This window comes from Mirounga angustirostris, unplaced genomic scaffold (assembly GCF_029215605.1).
Source record: "Mirounga angustirostris isolate CCGP_5_RB_7025 unplaced genomic scaffold, mMirAng1.0.hap1 SCAF_12, whole genome shotgun sequence".
NCBI classification, from domain to species: domain Eukaryota; kingdom Metazoa; phylum Chordata; class Mammalia; order Carnivora; family Phocidae; genus Mirounga; species Mirounga angustirostris.
Window position 1 is genome coordinate 32,213,244 of NW_026991720.1, and position 22,854 is coordinate 32,236,097.

General features: G+C 38.3%; 1 protein-coding gene across 1 annotated transcript in view; it reads right to left on the reverse strand.

Moving 5' to 3' along the window:
- CFTR (CF transmembrane conductance regulator) overlaps positions 1-22,854 on the reverse strand; it is a 165,274-nt gene that overhangs the window by 100,995 nt on the left and 41,425 nt on the right. The window contains exons 5-10 of the mRNA XM_064575631.1: positions 18,742-18,831; positions 17,722-17,885; positions 16,787-16,912; positions 12,215-12,461; positions 10,197-10,289; positions 3,147-3,329 (exon numbers count right to left, since the gene is read on the reverse strand). Coding sequence (XP_064431701.1) covers positions 3,147-3,329; positions 10,197-10,289; positions 12,215-12,461; positions 16,787-16,912; positions 17,722-17,885; positions 18,742-18,831 — 903 coding nt within the window. The remainder of the gene's footprint in view (positions 1-3,146; positions 3,330-10,196; positions 10,290-12,214; positions 12,462-16,786; positions 16,913-17,721; positions 17,886-18,741; positions 18,832-22,854) is intronic.

The following is a 22,854-nucleotide window of genomic DNA, read 5'->3' on the forward strand; positions in this document are numbered from 1 at the left end:
ATCCTTCACAGTCATTTTTAACATCCTTTTTACTGACTGAATAACATGCCATTCTATACACCAAAATTTATCTAACCAATTCTTTAATATAGACATTTAGGGGCCCCTCCAGTTTTTGGATATGGAAACAATGTTGTGATGAATATCTTTATGCTATAAAACCTCTGCAAGCATACCAGGCTAAGTCATACAAGTAGAATTATTTGGTTATCTTGAAGGCTTGTGATATACCAAACTGAGTGTGATGGGACTTGACTTCAAATGTTAATATCTGCAACTATTCAATTTTATATGTATTAGCTAGATCTTCTGTCCAGTCGATTATAAAATACACCATTCCTAGCATGGAGGATATTAGGAAAAGGAAGGGAAAAATGGGGGGGGGGGAATTGGAGGGAGAGATGAACCATGAGAGACTATGGACTCTGAGAAGCAAACAGGGGTTTTTTGGGGGGGGGGATTGGTTAGCCCAGTGATGGGTATCAAGGAGGGCACGTACTGCATGGAGCACTGGGTGTTATAAGAAAACAATGGATCGTGGATCACCACATCAAAACCAATGATGTATTGTATGGTGACTAACATAACATAATAAAATTAAAAAAAAAAAAAACTCCATTCCTAATACTGTGAAAAGGCTCCCTCCTGGATTGAGCTGCCAAGCCCTCAGAAGAGTTTAATTATCCCTAAGGAACCACTGCCTTCCTCTGACTTGGTCTTCAGAGCTACTTCCCAGAAGATGCAACTGCAACTCCAGCCAGCAATTATCTGCTCATCAATTCTTAATAGAATTGCCTGAAATTTAATTGCTGGTAAGTCTTGTAATTGGTGAATCCAAAGCTATTTTTGTACACCTTTCAAAGAAGTAACTTTAAACATATAAACAGAATTTTAAAAATTATATGAAACATAATTACCTCCCACCAGCAAACTTTCTCATTTAGACCATCTATAATTTGCTGATGAACAACTTCTCCTATGGTTATCTTTTTATTTTAATAGTGAAAATTGCTACTAATATTATATAAGAAATAGAAGGAAAAAATGATACTTTAAAGGAGGAACAAGTTCTCCTAAGAAGAGAATATACAAGTACAGCTACTTTATTTAAAAAGCCTGTTTCACATATAGAAAAAGAGAATTGGAAAGAGAAATAAGCAAACTGTATTACTAACGTTGTGGACACCAAATTCAATGACTACACATTTTCTGTAGCATTTTGTTTCCCAAGTTTCAAATTAAATTCTTCAAAAATATTGTTCTTCCTATATATTAATGAATGTCTTTCAGAAATATTTCTTAATTTCTACTTTTATTTACATTTTTATCTTATAGCAGCAGTGCCCCTTCCTTCCTTCCTTCCTTCCTTCCTTCCTTCCTACCTTCCTACCTTCCCTCCTTCCTTTCTTCACTTTCATCCTTGAGTTCAACTCTTTAGGTGTTTTTGCTTTTTAACATGTAAATTTTTGTCAGACGTATCTCTAAATATTCTTGGCTTATAATAAGTTGGGATGGGGGTAGGGAGTAGGAAACGGACCAGCATTGAATAAATTAACATTCCTATGTATTTCTTTCAAAAATCTATTCCACTCAGTAATTTTTCCTCATAATAAATCCTAAGCAAGTCTGAGTCCATTCTCTAAAATCCTGAATCAACAAAATAGGGACCTTCTGCCTATGTGGTTCTGAGGTTAAATCTACACCATGATTTTCCTGGACTAGCTCTGAAAAAAAACTGTCTATGCCAAAGATTGGTAAAAATGAATGGTTCATTTATTCGATAAAGTTACTGAATGTCCACCATGTATAAGACACTTTGTTGACTTATATATGAAATCTAAAAAACAAAAGGAAAGAATAAACAAACAAAAAGCAAAAAAAGACCCATAAATAAGAAAACAATCTGATGTTTGCCAGAGGGGAGAGGTGTGGGGGGATGGGCAAAATGAGTAAAGGGGAGTGGGAGATACAGGCTTCCAGTTATGGAATGAGTAAGTCACATGGATGAAAGGTACAGCAAAGGAATATATCCAATGGTATTGTAATAGCGTTGTATGGTGACAGATGGTAGCTACATTTGTGAGCATAGTGTAATGTATAGAAGTGTTCAACTGTTATATTGTATGCCAGAAATTAAGGTAACATTGGGTGTCAACTATGCTCCAATCTAAAAAAAGAAAAGAGTGTGGAGGTTCCTCAAAAATTTAAAAAGAGAGCTACCCTATGACCCAGCAATTGCACTACTGGGTATTTACCTCAAAGACACAGATGTAGTGAAAAGAAGGGCCATATGCACCCCAATGGTCATAGCAGCAATGTCCACAATAGCCAAACTGTGGAAAGAGCCGAGATGCCCTTCAACAGACGAATGGATAAAGAAGATGTGGTCCATATACACAATGGAATATCACTCAGCCATCAGAAAGGATGAATACCCAACTTTTACATCAACATGGATGGGACTGGAGGAGATTATGCTAAGTGAAATAAGGCAAACAGAGAAAGTCAATTATCATATGGTTTCACTTATTTGTGGAACATAAGGAATAGCACGGAGGACATTAGGAGAAGGAAGGGAAATATGAAGGTGGGAAAATCAGAGGGGGAGACAAACCATGAGAGAATATGGACTCCAAGAAACAAACTGAGGGTTTTGGAGGGGAGGGAGGTGCGGGGATGGGTTAGCCCGGTGATGGGTATTAAGGAGGGCACGTACTGCATGGAGCACTGGGTGTTATACGAAAACAATGGATCGTGGATCACTACAACAAAAACCAATGATGTATTGTATGGTGACTAACATAACATAATAACATTTTTAAAAAAGAAAGAAAGAAAAGAAGGAAAAAATTTAATAAATGTAAAGATCAGCACATGCATGGGGGCAGGGGGAAAAACACTGTGTTGTGTGCCATATACCATATAAAGATGCAGAAGAAAAAGTCACTGAAGTAATATGAAGAAAAAAAAAAGACTAGAGAATATTATCAGTGGAATAATTTATGTAAGGGACACTATATCCAGGTGTTCTCCTACTACCGATGTAAGAATTTCTCCAACATACCCTCTTACACTACAGACAAACTAGGAAAAGAAAGAAGTGCACGCCAAATTAAGTTCTCACAGTGAGGAATAGAAGACATTACCTTGCCTGCTCCGGTAGATCCAGCAACCGCCAACAACTGTCCTCTTTCTATCTTGAAACTGATGTCTTTCAGGACAGGAGCACCAAGAAGTGAGAAGTTGCTGAAGAAGAGGCTGTTATCACCATTGGAAATTTTTCTGTCATTACTGTTTTGTTTTGCTTTCTCAAGTAATTCCCCAAATCCCTGAAAAAAAAAAAAAATACAGAAAATACAAAGGTAGGTTTTTCAGGTATTTTCAATAGATATTTGTTTTATGTATTATGAAAAGCACATGGCACCTGATTCATTCTTTTTTTTTTTTTTTAAGATTTTATTTATTTACTGACAGAGAGAGAGAGTACAAGCAGGCGGAGCGGCAGACAGAGGGAGAGGGAGAAGCAGGCTTCCTGCCGAGCAAGGAGCCCGATGTGGGGCTCGATCCCAGGACCCCGGGATCATGACCCGAGCTGAAGGCAGACGCTTAACCGACTGAGCCACCCAGGCGCCCCACCTGATCCATACTTTATAGCATGTAATTATATAGTATATGAGTTCTAGAGTACATGATGCAAAACACTGAAAATTTTAATAAAGCATTTAATGGAAACATAACTTCAATATCCTAGATTGTCACTCACCATTAAATTAAATTAAACTTAATTTAATATTGAAGAAAACATGTACCTTCTTCTATAGGCTGAGCAAATAAATATTATCTAATCCTCAGCACAATAATAACATCAGAGGTAGATTTTACAATCCATCTCTTTCAAAGCAGTAGACTTTGTGACTCAGAGGTGAAATGACTAAAGTTGGCCAGAGTGAAATTACAACCCAACCTGAACCACTCTTCTAACACGCCACTGGCACCATCCTCTAAGAAGCCTAAAGCACTTAAGTAGTTCTTAAGTATAAACGTGATGAGATTGCCAGATAATTCAGATGAATTCCCTTATATGAGAATAGTTGGGAGGAAGGAATTCCCTTTTGAAAGTTCCCTACTGGGGAACTTTCAAGGCGTCTGCCTTTGGCTCGGGTCATGATCCCAGGGTCCTGGGATCGAGCCCCACATCGGGCTCTCTGCTCAGCGGGAAGCCTGCTTCTTCCTCTCCTACTCCCCCTGCTTCTGTTCCCTTTCTCCTGTCTCTCTCTCTCTCAAATAAATAAATAAATAAATAAATAATCTTTAAAAAAAAAAGAAAGAAAAAGAAAGTTCCCTGCTTCTCTATTGCCCCATGGGAAGCTTTAGGGTAGCAGGGTCTTCAATCCAGAGTAACCAGCCCCAAGGACTGATCGGGAGGAAGCTCATGCGTAGTCTTGAGGGAATCTATTCCCACATTCTCAACCACCAAATATACTCCTTCCTAAAATCAGTCTGCCTAAGATCTGCTTGCTGTTTGTCATTTCTTCTTTCCCACTTCCTGGCTCACAGTTGTACTTGCCTCACTTGACAAAGAAGAGGAGCCTGTCACCAGTGCTAAGTCTTACTGTGCTGTCCTTCCTGGAGTGTAAAAACCTCTAGGACACACACAAGGGGAACAGAGAAGAATAATTTTCTTTCTTGTGAAAGAAAGCAAAGCCAGGAATACTGAAGGAGGTAACATCTCATTTCACCTGAAGGCAATCTATGGGTCTTACCTAGCTTAGAATAAGATTACAGAAATTAGTGGCAGGATAAGGTATTTTAATTAATTATTTGATAACTTAATTTTTGATAATTTAATAAATTTAGTTGATACACATTAATTATCTTATTAATTTTAAGGTTGCTATACTTTTTCTGCCAGAAAGCAAGCCGAATGGCTTTACAATGAGAACTGACTTCATAAATTCATTTATCTTCCATAAACTGAATGCACTCAAACTATAATGCCAAGGTTTTGACAAAAATCCATTTAACATACTTAGACAATATACAATAAACAGGAATTACACCTCTTGCCACCACTTAAAACTACACAAAAATTTATGTCAACTTCACAATGTGTCAGAGATTATGTGTCATAGTTTTTCAAAATTCTTTTAGGTCATACATAAGCAATTAACTTTGAGGACCACTGCTTTGAGTTCTCACGATATGGATGGCCTACATCCCCCTTAGTCATCAAACAACTAAAAGCAAAGCTTTTAAGAAGTAGACAATAAAAAGTCTTTATAGAATGGGACAAGGGCATTTGTTATTCCCTTATTCATTTATTTTTGTAAAAGATTTATTTATTTATTTTAGAGACAGAGAGTGTGAGCAGAGGAAGGGGCAGAGGGAGAGGGAAGAATCTCAAGCAGACTCCCCACTGACACAGAGCCTGACCCGGGCTCAATCTCAGGACCCTGTAATCATGACCTGAGCCAAAACTAAGAATTGGACACTCAACCCTCAACCAACAGAGCCACCCAGGCAGCCCTCCCTTATTTATTTATTTGTTTGTTTATTTCACAGCCATTTATTGAGCATCAGCTCTATATTAAAGACCACTTCAAAAATCCCACACACAGGAGAATAACATATGAATATATATTAATACTGAAACATGCTTAGTGCTAGAACTGAAAATCACACCAAATCTTATGGGAGTACATTACAGAGAACAAGCAACTCAGCCTGGAACTGGACCAAGTAAATGACCCGAGGAGGGACAGAAGTGGGATTTCCAAGACCAAGAAATGATAGAGGTGCTCCAGGAAGACAGATCTGCATGTACGATGGTTTAGGCTTAAAAAAACAGTATGTCTCAGCAGTGGTGAGTGGCCAGGTCAGATGTATGTGGCAAAATGACAAAAGGTGTCCTTGTAAGATGGGCAACACAGGCTGTTGAAGGACTTGTGCCATGCTTGGAAGTGGGACTTTAAACCAATAAGCATGTGGACCCATGGAAGGCTGTTGTGGCTAATAATCTTTATTTCTGATTATAGAAGACACTTATTTCAAGAAATTTGGAGAATACAGAAAAGCAAAACAAATAGAAATCACTTGTAGTACTACTACTGAGAAGAAACCATACATAACATTTCAACTGAAATCCCTCCACTTTCTTGGGGCGCCTGACTGGCTCAGTTGGTTAAGCATCTTCCTTCAGCTCAGGCCATGATGCCCAGGTCCTGGGATCGAGCCCACATCAGGCTCCCTGCTCAGTGGGGAATCTGCTTCTCCCTCTCCCTCTGCCCCTCTCCCCTTCTTGTGTTCTCAGTCACTCTCTCTGTCTCTCTCAAATAAATAAATAAATAAATAATCTTTAAAAAAAAAGAAATCCCGGGGTGCCTGGGTGGCTCAGTTGGTTAAGCGACTGCCTTCAGCTCAGGTCATGATCCTGGAGTCCCGGGATCGAGTCCCACATCAGGCTCCCTGCTCAGCAGGGGGTCTGCTTCTCCCTCTGATCCTCTTCCCTCTCGTGCCCTTGGTCTCTCATTCTCTCTCTCTCAAATAAATAAATAAAATCTTTAAAAAAAATAAAATAAAAAATAAATAAAAAAAAGAAATCCCTCCACTTTCTTACATATATAGATATATATAATTTTGTATGTAAATACATACATATAACCAGAGATGAAAGGTACAGCATAGAGATTATAGTCAATATTATTGTAATAACTCTGTATGGTGACAGATGGTTTCTACACTTATCATGGTGAGCATTTCGTAATGTATATAATTGTTGAATCACTATGTTGTATACCTGAAACTAACATAATAGGTCAACTATATTTCAATAAAATATATATATATTTTACAAAATTAAGAAAAAATAAGGTGGTGACCCACTTTTTATGACTTATAATAAATCATCAACATTTTCATATACCATTAAATACTATTTTAATATAATTTTTAGTTGTAAGATAGTATCCAAGAGTATGGATAAACTATTCACATGTACTTTGTTATAAACTGGGGAGCACTTTTTTTTTGTAAAAATTCCCACAAGTGGAGTTTCGAGAGCAAAAGACATATGAAATTCCAAGTCTTGTCAATAGTAGTTCTAAATTTTCTTCCACCAATAATTATATGAGAGTGCTTGTTTTCAAGAACCCTTATCGACACTGATTTTTGGTTTTGGATTTGTTTTAACTTTTTTTTTGTAGTTTTATAGGTGAAAATGGAATCTCACTATTGATCTTATTTTTATTTATTTGCTCCCTAATAAGATTGAACATTTTCCATGTTTACATGTCCCCTGTAGTTGTACATGAAATGGTTATGATATCCTTTGTCTTTACCCCATTCTTGTGACATCTCAACTAGCTGGCTAATGGTTGACAAGTCATTGTTAACATTCTGAACTTCAGTCTCTGGTGTTGTTGAGGGTATTAAATGAGATCATGTATGTGAAAGCAATATACCGTAAAGCAGCAGTCACTCTTTTTTGTTTTGTTTTGTTTAAATAAAGAGCAGTATGGTGAGTGGTAAAGCATTTTGGAGTCAGAGAAACTTAGGCTGACCTTTTAGCTCTTCCCTAATTTGTTGTCTAATTTTGTTCTAGTTGCTTAAACTAAGTTTCAGCTTCCTAATAAGTAAGTAGTAATTTTACCCACTCCCAGTCTTGGATTGAGGGCAGAATCATATATAATTCACCAGGGACTTGCCCCTTGGGCGCTGTTGATGCCAACAAAGGATATAGCAAATACACTGGGAGGAGAGGGTGTGTGAAGCTTGGCGAGTGATGAATGTGAAGTGCTTGAGGAGCATGCAGGAAATTTAGAAATGCATGAGAGAAGTTCAGGAAAGAAACTGGGGCCAGAAATTTGCATTTGAGACTCATCAGTACATTGATCTCAGTTTGCCCTGAGCTTGAGGTCACCCACAGGGGGCATGAAATGCTAGAAGAAAGCCTAAATGGGGACCCCATGCCCATCACCATGGAAGCAGCAGGCAGGGAAGAGGTAGAAGTCATGGTCTGAGGATAAAATAATATGGAAAGAGTGGTTGCACTAAAGCTAAGTGATCAATTCAAGAAGAAAGGAACCCTTCTGATGTGTCGGCGAGGGCAGAATCCAGACTGTGGTAGGGAGCAGCCCATGAAAGATGAGGAAATAACAGGCGTGACAACAAAGGGACAGAAAGGGATAAGGTTTGGAGGATGAAGGTGGGTGGACAAAAGCAAGGGAAGACTTTTTTTTTAACTGGAAAACATCTGAATGGGAAAAGGAGTCAGTTGAAAGGAGATGTTGAAGCCCTTAGAGAGAGGTCTGCTGGCCCCCTGTTCTAAGAAGATGAAGTGAAGTAGTAATAGCTCAGTCAAGGGCAGGGAGAAACATCTATCTTTCTCTTAGACATGAAGGAAGGAGGAACACATAATTCCAAGGGTGAACAGGGAAGTTGGAAGCATTCATACATGATAATGGCTTCTCTTTTCTTTCTGTTTTGTAGAAGGCAACTTCTCTCAGATCCTGAGAGAAGTTGGGGCTTTCGGGAAAGTGATAAAAATCTGGAATAGCTTCTGGGGAAATGGTAAAGAAAATTAATTAAGACAAATGAAAAGATTTCCCAAGAAGGTTTACAGGCCCCACTAAGGTTGAAACAAGAACAGCGTAAAGCTTACAAATGATTTTATGATTTTCCTAGACAGCACCTACCTCACCAAGGTCCATAAAGTAACGTTTTGCAGGAAAGGAGCCAGTGGAAGGAAATGGGAATTGAGAGAGTTGTAGGAGAAGAACTGAAATGACTGGTCTTGGAATAAGCAGAGATTGTACCAGGCAGGGTCCAAAGGGAGCACTGAAGAGACTAGAAACCTTGAACCTGAAAGACTATACTGTAAAGGTGGGATTTAGAGACCCCTACTTCTTGTGATCAAGAAGTGTCCAGAATTTGGCAGGTTATAGTCAAAGACTGGAGGATGAGGATATAGCCAGATGGGAGGCAACAGTTGGGTGAACGGATTGTAGACTATGACCTCTGGGCCCAAATTCTGGCTTTGGCCCCTACCAGTTGTGTGAGCTGAGCCAGAACCCTTAACCTTTCTTAGCATCCACTTTCTTATCACTAAATTACTTAGGTCACAGGAATGTTAAGTGAATTAAATGAGACAACATGTATCGAGCGCTTATCCTAGGGTCTGGCACAGAGTAAGGGTTTGAGCATGTTACCTATTTTATTAGATGGAAGGAGAGGAAAATGGAAGATTTTTGCAGCAGAGCAGGGAAACAATTTTGTCTGAAATTAGGAGGGAAAACGTTAAACTTCTTATTTTTCCCTCATGCCGAGAACGGCCTTTGAAACTCCTAAAAACAAAGAAGTAAAATCAATCTGATCCCTTTCTGACCTGGCATTTTCCCACAAACAATTTTGCTAGGCAGATAAAGAATTATTCTCTAACCTGTATCTTTAAAAATGAAGTGAAGTGAAGGCCTCGCTGTCAAGTTGCTTATATAAATAAAACCAGTTTCAGATATTTTAGAAAATGTAGAAATAGGACATTGGTTTCGTAACTCCTATCTTTACTCGGCAGATACAAGCGATAAGGAAAGAGGAACTCAATAGGTGTTCTCAATCATCAAATATTGCTTCTTGAGAGGCTGAACATCCTTGATAATATTTTTCTGACTTTGAGATATACGAGAGAATTTTTAATAGTGAATGGATATAAGTAAAAATAGAAAACAACACATGGATGTATCTCTCCTACATCTTTATGTTGACCGGTGTATGCAAACACATTGGACTGGAACTTGAGATCAGAGAAAGGAGCATTTCTTGAGAAACTATTATGTGTATGGTACTATGCTGAGCGCTTCACACTTCACAACAAACTTGCAAGAAACCAGGCACTGGTTGCGAGGGAAATATTAATATTTCATTTTACAGATGGAGAACCAAAGGCTCCACAAGAAATTCAATCTAAATTACACACAGAATAAATGGCGGAGCCAAAATTCAAGTCCTGCTCTTACCAGGCTCCAGAACCTCTGAGGTTTGCATTACTTCCTAATCTTAATTGATCCAGTAAGTGCAGCGGCTCCCCTCTCAGCACTACCAGTTCAATTATCGTTCTAACTTTCTTGTTTATTAGATGAAAACCAGATTCGCAAAGGAGAAAATGCTGAAGTATTTAGAGCAAACAATTAAAAAATTCTGACCTCCTCCCAGAAGGCTGTTACATTCTCCATCACTACTTCTGTAGTTGTTAAGTTATATTCCAACGTCTTATACTCTTGCTTTTGTAAGAAATCCTGTTTACAAAAGAAGGCACAAACATATTGTAGAACTAGAATAGCATTATTGCTTTATTACACCTATTTTACACTCCAATAGTTCTATATCCTGTATTTGGGTTTTATGAAGATTTATGAATAGATCAGAAATTACTTCTTAATAAAATAATCGTTCGCAGTGTTCTAAAGTTATTTGCCAAGCACTAGGATTTATCACATTTGAAAGGCACTCTTAAAACATGTGCTATTTTATAAAACTGTTTTTATACATTAGATTTTAACACGCAACTGATGTCTTCCTTCTACACTTACATGTTAACCTGGGTGATAAATTTATAAGCCCTCCCTGAATTACCCTCCAATGTGCCTCAATTCAACAATTAGGACAGAGAGAAAGCTAATGTCTTCACGTCTACAGCACCCTCCTTATTTGAGGCATCGATAGCATCACTTCTCTGGGTTACGTAAAGGTATGAAAATCTGATATAACTGATTTTAAAGCACCGAACCTTGACTCCAAAAGAAGGGTTCTATTAGACATTATTAGGGTTCTATGAGGGAAGGTGGGAGCATCAGGAAGAATTAAGTCCTGAAGTCCTACCACAGCAGGTATTGAGGACAGTCTGCTCCTTGCCTTGCTTTTGCTTTTTCTCCTCTACTCTTCTCTCACTCACTATCTCTACCTTGGTTTCTCTCTTTTTCTCCCAGTTTTGTTTCTCTGACTATGTTCCTGTTCAGTGACTCTCCCTGTCTTTGTGATGTTCTCTCTTCAAGTCTGTATGTATGTTCATTTTTTCTCTCTCTCTTCTCTATCTCTATCTCTATCTCTCTCAGTTGAGAAGGGTTAACAGAAGAAATAAGATTAGTCTAAGAGCTGCTATGGGTTCTGAATTACATTCCCCAATTTGTCTAACTCACAGATCTCAAACTCACATATTTTCAAAATGATAAATTTAAGGAGGGTGACTGAGTAGAGACTGTGTAGAACAGGAGAGAGCAGGCCCTCTTAAGGGGGGGAGTTGCCACAGCTTATAAGGGAAGAGGACCCAGTTACTATATATTCCAATTCTTCAAAAGAGGCTGAAGACATGATTTATTGAATATGTAACATCACCCAACTTTTAAATGCTGGCAACTAATGCAAATGGGCTGTTGGTTTGTTTGTTTTTAATTTAAAGATCAAGTGAAACAGGTTCAAGGCCAAAATTAGGTCCATGGGCCACCACTGGCAAAGTCTGGCCAAGATTACATAATGGCAGAACCACCTAAAAGTGGTTCACCCTTCACCCTCATTTTTCTTTCTATCACAGTGATTTATCTTCTGGTTAAACATTTAAGTGGATATCAAAAAAGTATAAGAATACATTTTTGATCTGTATATTAATTATAAAAATTATAACCACACATAAATTTATGGTGGTGATTCAATTAGCTTTATATATACCAGTATAATCACCTGAGGACTTTAGAACTTCTCTTCCAAGCTACCAGCTACATGAGCATTGCTAGGATGTGACATAAAATGCCATTCTCATCTATCTGACATTCTGGAAAGTAGGTTGAAAATTTTTTAAAAGTTTAAGGTAACCATTCTTAGTTTTAGCTGGAATGTTTTATGACTTCCTGGTGAATCTGCTACCATCTTTTGCACATTTGCCAAGTTCATTAGAACTAATCTACTGGTTGATTAAATAAAATTCTCCAGATTACAGAAACAATATTTTCTTCAACTTCTTTGACTTGAGAGAATCTCACAGACCTTCATTTATTTCACTGGGCTTTCATCACAAGGGCTCATTAGACTACACATAGACATCAAGAGAGGAAATCCTGTGCATCGAACAGGCCCAAGACCAAGACTTTGTCTCCAGAGAGTTTACTCACTAGAAAAGTTCAAAACTGTTCTAAAATCATTGCATACGATGCCCAGTTAGGTACATTACCTGTATTTTGTTTATTGCTCCCAGGGAGTCATACCAGGTTTGTACAGCCCAGGGGAACTGCCGAGTGACTGCCATGCGCAAAACGATGCAGAATGAGATGGTTGTGAATATTTTTCGGAGGATGATTGTTTTGTTCAGTGCATAGGGAAGCACAGATAAAAACACCACAAAGAACCCTGAGAAGAAGAAGGCTGAGCTATTGAAGTATCTCACATAGGCTGCCTTCCGGGTCAGTTTCAGTTCTGTTCTATAAAAAAAAAAATATAAAATTTGGGATGCTTATTAACTTTTCAAATACTGGGCATCTTGGAATGTAAAACCTGAACAGAAGCTCTCAAGGCTTTCTGTCTGTGTTCTGATCCTAGCTCCACCCTATATGAGCCGTGTGACCTTGGGCAAGTTATTTAATCTCTCTGGGCCTCAGTTACCTTCTCTGAGACGGGGATGGTAATGAATGCACCAGTGTCTTGGACATCATACCTATAAATATTATTTTTAAATTATAATTCATAATCTCAATTATTATTTCTATTGCTATGATGACAGTATTTCAATATCTTTAATAACTTCATTATTACTTTGTAAGACTAGTAAAGATTTTGATTCAAACTTTTTATTTGTTGGTTGGTGTTTTAAGTAATTAAGTGTGGAAATGAGGACACCATTGCAAGATTTATAAAGGAAAAATATACTTTTGTGATTCCCTAATGGATTCTTAACATTTTAGAAATTCTAGCTTGGCTTTGGGGAACACTGAGAACAACAGATAAGCAGCAAAGGAGGGGTTTCTCAACCCTTAGCATGGGTGAAAATCACCTGACAAACTCGTTAAAATGCAGCCTCAGGCCCACCACCCGGAGATACTGACTGACTGAGTTTTCAATAGGCTTCCAGAATCCATGTTTTAACAAGAACCCAAGTGATTCTGTTGTAGGTAGCTCTTGAAAAGTTACAAAAGAGTGGCTACTATAGCTTCTCTGTCTCTCAGTTTAGTATAATTATTTGCAAATATCATTTTTTAAAGATTTTATTTCTAAGTCATCTCTACACCCATCATGGGGCTCAAACCCACAACTCCAACATCAAGAATCACACGCTCCAATGACTGAGCCAGCCAGGTGCCCTGCAACAATCATTTTTTACTTCTGACCTTCTAGTCTAAACTGCAAATGTGAATTTTTTTTTTTTTTAAACACACAGAGAAGAGGTTTCAGTGCTCTAGCAGGCAGAAAACAGGGAGTGCCGATGCTGGTAATAAGAGAGAACAATGCTGGGGCGCCTGGGTGGCTCAGTTGGTTAGGCGGCTGCGTTCGGCTCAGGTCATGATCCCGAGTCCTGGGATCGAGCCCCATGTCGGGCTCCCTGCTCGGTGGAGAGTCTGCTTCTCCCTCTCCCTCTGCCTGCCTCTCTGCCTACTTGTGCTCTCTCTCTATCTCTGTCAAATAAATAAATAAAATCTTAAAAAAAAAAAAAAAGAGAGAACAATGCTGCCTTCAACCTCCATCCCACTCTGCCAGGACCAGAAAAATTAGAGTCCGTTGTGATCCTCCTATTCGGCTCTTGCAGGGCAAAGGGCAGCCATGAACAGACGCGCAGAGGGTTCTGGGGGGGAGCGAGCAACAGCACCAGCTGTGCCTGGCACGTGGAGGCTAGTTTCACACATGTGTAGAATTCAGAGAAGTTCTCATTCTCAAGTCGTAGAATTCAGTCTGAGAATCCTGAGCACCCTGATAAAGAACATGAAGTTCCACATGCCCAACCTAGACCATGATTCACAATGTAATATGGTCTAATGCTTACTTAGTTCAATCACTTGGCACTGAAGGCAGACTGTGATTTTGGAATCTCACTGGGGTTTGACCCCTGGCTCTGCCAGTGATAGCCATGCCTTCTTAAGCCAACTGCTCTTCCCTTTGATGCTACAGAATCTAAGTGTGTAGAAGGGAAACATACCATCTCCCAGGCAGAGTCGTTGCCAAGAGAAATGAGAGCACAGCAGAGGGTCTGGCACTAAGAATCTATGCTTAGAATCCTTAATCCTCAACAGAAAAAAAGAATAATAGTGGCTAGGTCGATGTTAATAAAAGGCTAGAAAACCTTGTTCACAAAAATGTTCACAAATTTGTGAAAATTGTTGTTGAAATGTATTAGAAACTGTTGAGGAAAATGGAAGAAGTGGTATGACAAGAAAAGAATAATGGACTCAAAAACATTTCTAAGGATCACCCAGAAAGCAGTACTCTCTGTAATAAAATCACTTGTACTTTATGAGTCATAAAAATATTTTATCAGTTTCTTATTAAAAAAAAAACTTGAAAGTGACTTTATTACAGAAGAGCGATAAAGGAGTAGATTGGCAGGGAGTTTTATACAGTCTCTGCCCAGTTTAGTAGGTGCCCAGGCTGAGGCAATCAACCCTTTGAAGTGTATCCTTCAGAATTTCTTCCAGAATATTACATTTGCTCTTTTGAGTAGAAGCAACTCTTGCTTTCCCATATTTACATCAGCACTTCTCAGCCTTTTCAGGTAATAATTTCATGCCAGATTAAGGAACCAGATTACACAAGTTACAACCAACCATTTGCTATTAGAATTGGCCAGACAGAAATATGAAATAGGATGAATTTCATCTTTCGAGGAAGAAGAAAAATAAAAACCAAAGTCAAGAAAAGTCAGCACCTAGAATAACCAGACCAGGGGTCTATCTTGAGGCCCGAGACAACGGGATCCTCTGATCAACGCCTCATCCCATTCTTGGTGTGCCTGTGCTTATGGAGAAGTGACCAAGGGGACGAGTATGATGGAAAATTCACAGGTTACTAAGGAAAACAACCTCAACTGACTAAACGATTCCCCAAGATCTTTAAGGATGTTTCTGGAAAGAAAATATAATTCCTTTCCTGGATTTGTCTTGAACGGCATAATGAAAACAGGTGACTAATAATGTTTGGGAAATATTTACTCTTTCACTCTTTCTATTTACATGGCAAAGGACTTAATATTTCAGCATTTCTTTTGTTTTTCCAATCACACACCTGCAGCTCAGTTACCACTGTCTACCAGAATCAGCAGCCCCAATTCCTTATAACCATATTCACACCATCCAAGAGGGTACTCTGCTTTTTAGTATATTTTTCCCTGTGAAACTCTCAGGTGCTACAGGACCTTAAATTACCTGGTCGTCAACAGTAGTGTCTATCACTGAGTCTCCTAGAACCATTTTTGACTGCAGTTTGTAGACACGGACCTTGATTGAAGAAAAATGGTCTCATGGCTGCAGAAATGCCCTAATTTATATTGTGCCCCAAACTGTCAGAGGAATCATATCTCAGTCTGGGCTGTACTTTTTGCTGGATATAATCCTTACCAATCAGTGAAAGAGAGGTTATCTGAGGTGAAACAAGACAAGAGACAGGTGCCAAGTATTGATTCTATCTCAGGTGATGGCTTTCATTGCTTGAGCTGACCTCTCAAGTGCAGGGTTTCTAGAAACATAATTTATGGATATATTACCCTGCATTATTATTCTTAAGTTAAGGAAGAACAATGATATGATTTTTTTTTAAAGGTTTTTATTTATTTGACAGAGAGATAGAGAGCACAAGTAGGCAGAGTGGCAGTCAGAGGGAGAGAGAGAAGCAGGCTTCCTGCTGAGTGGGGAGCCCAACGTGGGGCTCGATCCCAGGACCCTGGGATCATGACCTGAGCTGAAGGCAGCTGCTTAACCAACTGAGCCACCCAGGCGCCCCAATGATATGATACTTTAACCAAAGAGAAGGGTTTCTTTCATTTTTCATGAGCCATAACATAAGTTAAGTGAAATGGAATAACAGAAAACCACTTATTTGGTTCAGAATTATACAGTTATGACTCTGGTAGTTCCTTTTTTTTTTTTTAAGACTTTATTTATTTATTTATTTGACAGAGAGAGAAATGGTGAGAGAGGGAACACAAGCAGGGGAAGTGGGAGAGGAAGAAGCAGGCTTCCTACGGAGCAGGGAGCCCGACGCAGGGCTCGATCCTGGGACCCTGGATCATGACCTGAGCTGAAGGCAGACGCTTAACAATTGAGCCACCCAGGTGCCCTCTGGTAGTTTCATTTAAGGTTTCAATCAGCCTCCAGCATCGTGATCATTATTGTAGTCAATAAGTATAATAAGCAGCCAGAAACACATATAGGAGATTCTTTCATAAGGCATAAATATCTTTGTAATGAAAAATAACACACTTAACCAACTAAATAAAACTACAGCCCATGAAAATGACTTTATGCCACTTGATATTGATGCATGAATATTGATGTAACTTAAAACAATTGATAGTCAGAAACTTCAAATATGAACTGGAAGTAAGTCCACTGTGACACACTCATTTTTAAAATATTAAACATTCGGGATCGAGTCCCGCATCGGGCTCCCTGCTTGGTGGGGAGTCTGCTTCTCCCTCTGACCCTCCCCCCTCTCATGTGCTCTCTCTCTCTCTCTCTCATTCTCTCTCTCAAATAAATAAATAAAATCTTAAAATATTAAACATTAACTGACTAATGATATTGAAATTATCAGAAGGACTTACTGTCTTATGTTTTCAATCATTTTTCCCATTGCTTCCTCCCAGCAGTATGCTTTAACAGATTGGATATTTTCAATCATTTCTGAGGTGATCACGAGTCTTTCATTGATCTTTCCAGCTCTCTGGTCTCTGTAAATCAATCAATCACTCAATCAATCAAATACTTAGTAAAACCAAGTCAAATTGTCACTAAGAACTACAAAAGCTTTTTTTAAAAGGCCACACTTAGTACCAAACAGATGGACATTTATTTTATTATCTGATAGATAATAACAAAAATAATAGCTATCTTTTAGTAAATGCCCTCTATGTACCAGACACTATTAGACACATTCCATAGACTGTCCCAGTGTAGGACACTTCATGGCGCTCCAGGGGGAGTGGTTATTTTCATTTTAAAGATGAAAAACCAGAGACTCAGTGAGGCAAAGTGGTTTGGGATTCAAGCCAAGAGCTAGCAGACTTCAAAATTTGTATACGTTCTATCATCTTCTAGCTGACAAACTCTAGAAGTCCTCTATCATACACTGGGACTGGTATCACTGACACATTCTGTAATAAAAAGTAACTAAGGTTCTGGTGTGATGATCCATGACATGAACCAGAGTGGGAAAAACCTATAAAGCTCTATCCAATATATATGCATTCCCTCCCGTGCACATATATGCTTTATCCATTCTACCTAAGTCTTACGATCTATACAAATGAACTGAATCTTTACATATTTAAAAAGAAATTCTATAGACAGATAAGCCAAAAAAAAATACATCCCATTGATATAGGGAGTATTATTTACACTATTAAAATAATTCCTTTTTAGTGACACCCAGTAAGTAGATCCCGGTTCAGTAAATAGAGCAGTCCTGGTTTCACTCGAGTAGACTTTGTGAAAATCTAATTTAAAACCCTTCCGAGCTATGTAACTAGAGTGGTACTACCTGTACTTCATCATCATTCTTCCCAACCCGGCTTGAAATACGGCAAGGACGATGAGGAAAGCAAGACCACAGAAGGCGGAGGCTTGTAACAGATCCCAGAGCAGCCCCATCAGGAGCGTCACTTGTAAGGGAACAATCCACACAAAATGTGCCAGTGCAAGTCCCTGGAAAATGAAATCACAGTGAAAACCAGTGACAGACACACAAGCCTAGATGAGAGAAAGTGGGCACAGAGAGCTTAGACAGTCAAACACATCATGGTTCCCAGCATGCTAAAATCAAGGTCTTCCTTTCATGGAGGGCATAGCAACGTGATTAAACATTCTACAAATAGACTAGGATTTCCCAGGGAACAAATTTCGAGTGCATTTTTCAGTGTATTTTTATTCAATGCAATTAAGATTAAATATCTCAAGTATCATGGCAGGGATTTATTTTACATAATTTACTTCTATTTGTCTAAAGCAAGAGCCACGATGTAAACATATGAGAGCAAAGGGGTCTCCAAAGGCTCTCAGTATAACAACTCTACCACCTGACAAAATATTAAGAATAAATGCATGCTTAATTCAATTGTAACTTATTTAGCACCTGCTGGGGGTTTAACACTCTGCTAAATACTGAGAATGCTAAGATAAATAAAACACACTCTCTGTCCTCAAAGACCTTGCATTTATTTGTGTCGTAAGACAGCACTAAACAAGAATTGCTCAGAGTATCACATTCAGCCAAAGTAAATAACTGATTTAAAGTATTAAAAGGAAACAAGATCTGATAAAACTCGAATTTTGAAAAGCTTCATTAAATACATAGCAAGCCAAGATGCCTTTGCATTAGGTGGTCCCGTGAGACCCCAGAATGGCACCTGGCTACACAATCGTCGCTGGCAGAAATAGAGAAGGTAAGGATGTGTACGACTTAACCATATGTCACTGTTAACTGACCCAGGAAAACCCTTGGGCGTGTATGAGGTATAACAATAATGCAGAAAAGATTAAGATTAAATCAGTAGGTACATACTTCATCAAATTTGTTCAGGTTGTTGGAAAGGAGACTAACAAGTTGTCCAATACTTATTTTATCCAGAACACGACTTGACAGCTTTAAAGTCTAAAGGGAAAATGGGAAGTTACATGATGCTGACAAAGAGAAGACAAATATATGAATAAGTAACATTGTAAAACAGCTGAAGAATGAGGTCACTATGCATGAATTTTTAAGTGAAGGTCATGAAAATTATTATTTTATGTCCATTTACCTTGGTATCTTCTCAGATTTATAAATATTTCTCTTCACAAAAAATATTATATTAACATGCCTGTAGTTATTTCATTTTCCAGCATCTAGACAGTAATGACATGCTTTCTACTCCCAAACAGGAATGATATTACACTTAAATATCCATCTATATAGTGTGGAGATTTTGGTGGGCTTTCTTGTTTTGTTTTTACAGGTAGCAAAATTTGAGATTAAAACCTATAATCTTGGGGCACCTGGGTGGCTCAGTCAGTCAAGTGCCTGCCTTTGGCTCAGGTCATGATCCCCAGATCCTGGGACTGAGCCCCACATCGGGCTCTCTACTCACTCTGCTTCTCCCTCTCCCTTTGCCCCTCTGCCCCTCTTCCCCACTTGTGCTCACTCTCTCTCCCTCTCTCTAATAAATAAATAAAATCTTTGAAAATTAAAAATTAAAAAAACTATAGGGTGCCTGGGTGGCTCAGTTGGTTAAGCGACTGCCTTCAGCTCAGGTCATGATCCTGGAGTCCCGGGATCGAGTCCCGCATCGGGCTCCCTGCTCAGCAGGGAGTCTGCTTCTCCCTCTGACCCTCCTCCCTCTCATGCTCTCTGTCTCTCTTTCTCTCTCTCTCAAATAAATAAATAAAATCTTTAAAAAAAAAAATTTAAAAAACTATAATCTTAAAGCAACACTATTGACCTACAGTAGAGTCCTATAGTAATTCTATTGAATAAAATTATGATTAAAGTCAATAAAAGTATATTATGAATAACTGAATCATTAATGATTTTGTGAAAGATTGTATTAACAATACAAAATCCTTAAATATTACAAAGAAAAATACATCCCTATACACAAGTAAAATTGTTAAGTAGATAAATCACAATTGTGAAAGATCACAGTCAAACTTTGCCTGCAAAATTTACTACTGGGTATTTACCCCAAAGATACAAAAGTAGGGATCCGAAAGGGTACGTGCACCCCGATGTTTATAGCAGCAATGTCCACAAACTGTGGAAAGAGCCAAGATGTCCATCGACAGATGAATGGATAAAGAAGATGTGGTATATATATACAATGGAATATTATGCAGCCATCAAAAGGAATGAGATCTTGCCATTTGCAATGACATGGATGAAACTGGAGGGTATTATGCTGAGCGAAATAAGTCAAACAGAGAAAGACATGTATCATATGACCTCACTGATATGAGGAATTCTTAATCGCAGGAAACAAACTGAGGGTTGCTGGAGTGGGGGGTGGGGTGGGAGGGATGGGGTGACTGGGTGATAGACACTGGGGAGGGTATGTGCTCTGGTAAGCGCTGTGAATTGTGCAAGACTGTTGAATCTCAGATCTGTACCTCTGAAACAAATAATGCAATATATGTTAAGAAAAAAAAAAAAGAAGAAGAAGAAGGTAGCAGGAGGGGAAGAATGAAGGGGGGGAAATCAGAGGGGTAGACGAACCATGAGAGATGATGGACTCTGAAAAACAAACTGAGGGTTCTAGAGGGGATGGGGGTGGGAGGATGGGTTAGCCTGGTGACGGGTATTGAGGAGGGCACAATCTGCATGGAGCACTGGGTGTTATGCACAAACAGTGAATCATGGAACACTACATCTAAAACTAATGATGCAATGTATGGGGATAATATAAGAATAAAAAAATTTTAAAAAAAAAACAACTTTGCCTGCAAAATTTAATAAGAATTGATTAGCCACTAGATGCCTTTGGTTGGAGAATACCCATCCAACGTTTGTTTCAACTGAATGTATATGTATTGAGCACTTAGGAGATGCAAATCACTGGATTCAAGGCTTCAGGAATTATTATTAGGATTTCTTAATACATAATTCTTACCTCAAGGTAACCTAGTACACACATAACTAAATTTGATATGATAAATGAGTTAAAGGGAGCAGAATATAATAGGGTGGTTAAGAGAAGGTTCACATATCTAGTTACAAAAATCTGGATTTTATTGAAGAGGTAGAATTTAAGGTGGGTGTGGAATAATGAATAGCATTTAGATAAGCACAGATGAAGAAGGAATCAAAGCAGTTTATTTCAAAACACTATTAGAACAATATGACAGGGAAAATTCTATTGAGTTGGGTTACACATGATTCAGTAACAACAGACTGTCTCAGGTGATTTTGAGTTCAGAGGGCTTAACAGGGAGCTCTGTGCACAGTAAGCACTCAGTAAATATTTGTTCATTTTAATTATCTCTATCTTCTAGAAATTCACAGGCAAAGATAAATTTAGTTTGTATTTAGATTCATTATTTTCTTGTATTTTTCAATTTTGAATTGAAGTATAATTGACTTAACAATCTTGTCTTAGTTTCAGATGCACACCATGATGATTTGACATTTATATAATGTATTTAGATTCATTACTTAAAATATAATTTGAATGTATCATAGTTGCAGATTTTAGAACAAAGCAAAACAGCTTTGTAGTATAATATTTAGGATACTGTAAGAAACAGTGGCTGCCTGCCATGTGGATGGAGCTGGTCAGATATGGGACCAGTTAACTTTAGGTTCACTTTAGGGACCAAACCACAGCCATGGGAAGATACAGCTGCATTTTTCTAGTGCTGATATCAATGCAGGCTAGTAAGTGTGCCTAGAGGGGTAAACAAACCGGGTAATGACACAGCTACTCAAAAATGAGAGAAAAAAGGACAGATACAATAGCGTCTAACTTTTCCTGAATGTGTTCTGGATCTGAAAGTGCATATATTGTTGTATTTGTGCTAAGTGTTATACATGGACTTATTTACAAACTAACCTTCTCTCTCTTTGATCTCTCCTCCCCTTTAGCCTACAGTACCTCATACCTCTCTCCTCCTATATAAGACAATTTGCCTTGCTATATTATTCCAGTACTTCTCCCCTCTAATATTTGGAAAATCCTCCATGTCAAGGACTATGATTCACCCATTTCAGAAATTTTGAAGTTTTTGCACAGTTCTCTATAGGTCTTACTTTCTTAAAATACTTTATGCATAAAACAGGGAGAACAGCTGCTACGATAGAGAGTTTTAGAGAAGATCAAACGAGATAATATACCTAGTTCACTTAGAAGCTTGTCATGTACATCCTTAGCTATCACTTATTATGATGATAATAAGCATTTTTTATAAATATTTTTTAGACTGAATTGAACTTTCTTTGATATTCATGCTGTGCAATTCTACCTCCCAAGCAATACCCAATAATTTATTCACTTACATAAAACTTCTGGATCAAAATACAATTTTTGTTGATTTATTACCCATGTTCTAAATACATTATATAAAGTACCCTGGTACTTGTGAACTGAAGAGGTTGTAGCTGAGGTGATCTGATTAAACTGTGGACTCCGTTTTTTTTTTTTCTTGTGCCTCCATAAAAGGCTGTTTTGAACAATAAAGTATGACTGTCGAGGTTTTACAATACAACTGACCTTGCATATATATTATGGAAGTGTTATGGGTTATTTGCTAGAGGTAATTTCAGATCCAGGTCCCTTATAAGCCAAGTATATAAAGTTTTTACAGTGGGGGAGGAAAAAGAGAAGAAGGGTAAAAGAGTATCGAAATGATTCAACCAAAATAGCTTTCTGTAATGACTTGGTAGATCCAAGCAGTCACACATAGTCTAGAAAACACATGTGACTGAAATGACCTTAAACTGGTTTTGTAAGGTAGGTAGGTCTTAATCTGCATTCACCTAAATCATGCTTCAGCAACTTGGGCTTCTAACTGGACAATGCACACAGAAAAGCAGAGAAGGTTCTTATGGTTGCCACGCATGGCAGGACTCACAGGATGACAAAAATCTAACTCAAAATAAAGCAGGGGATGAGTGGAGGCCACCACTGGGTTACAACCAATTAAGGGA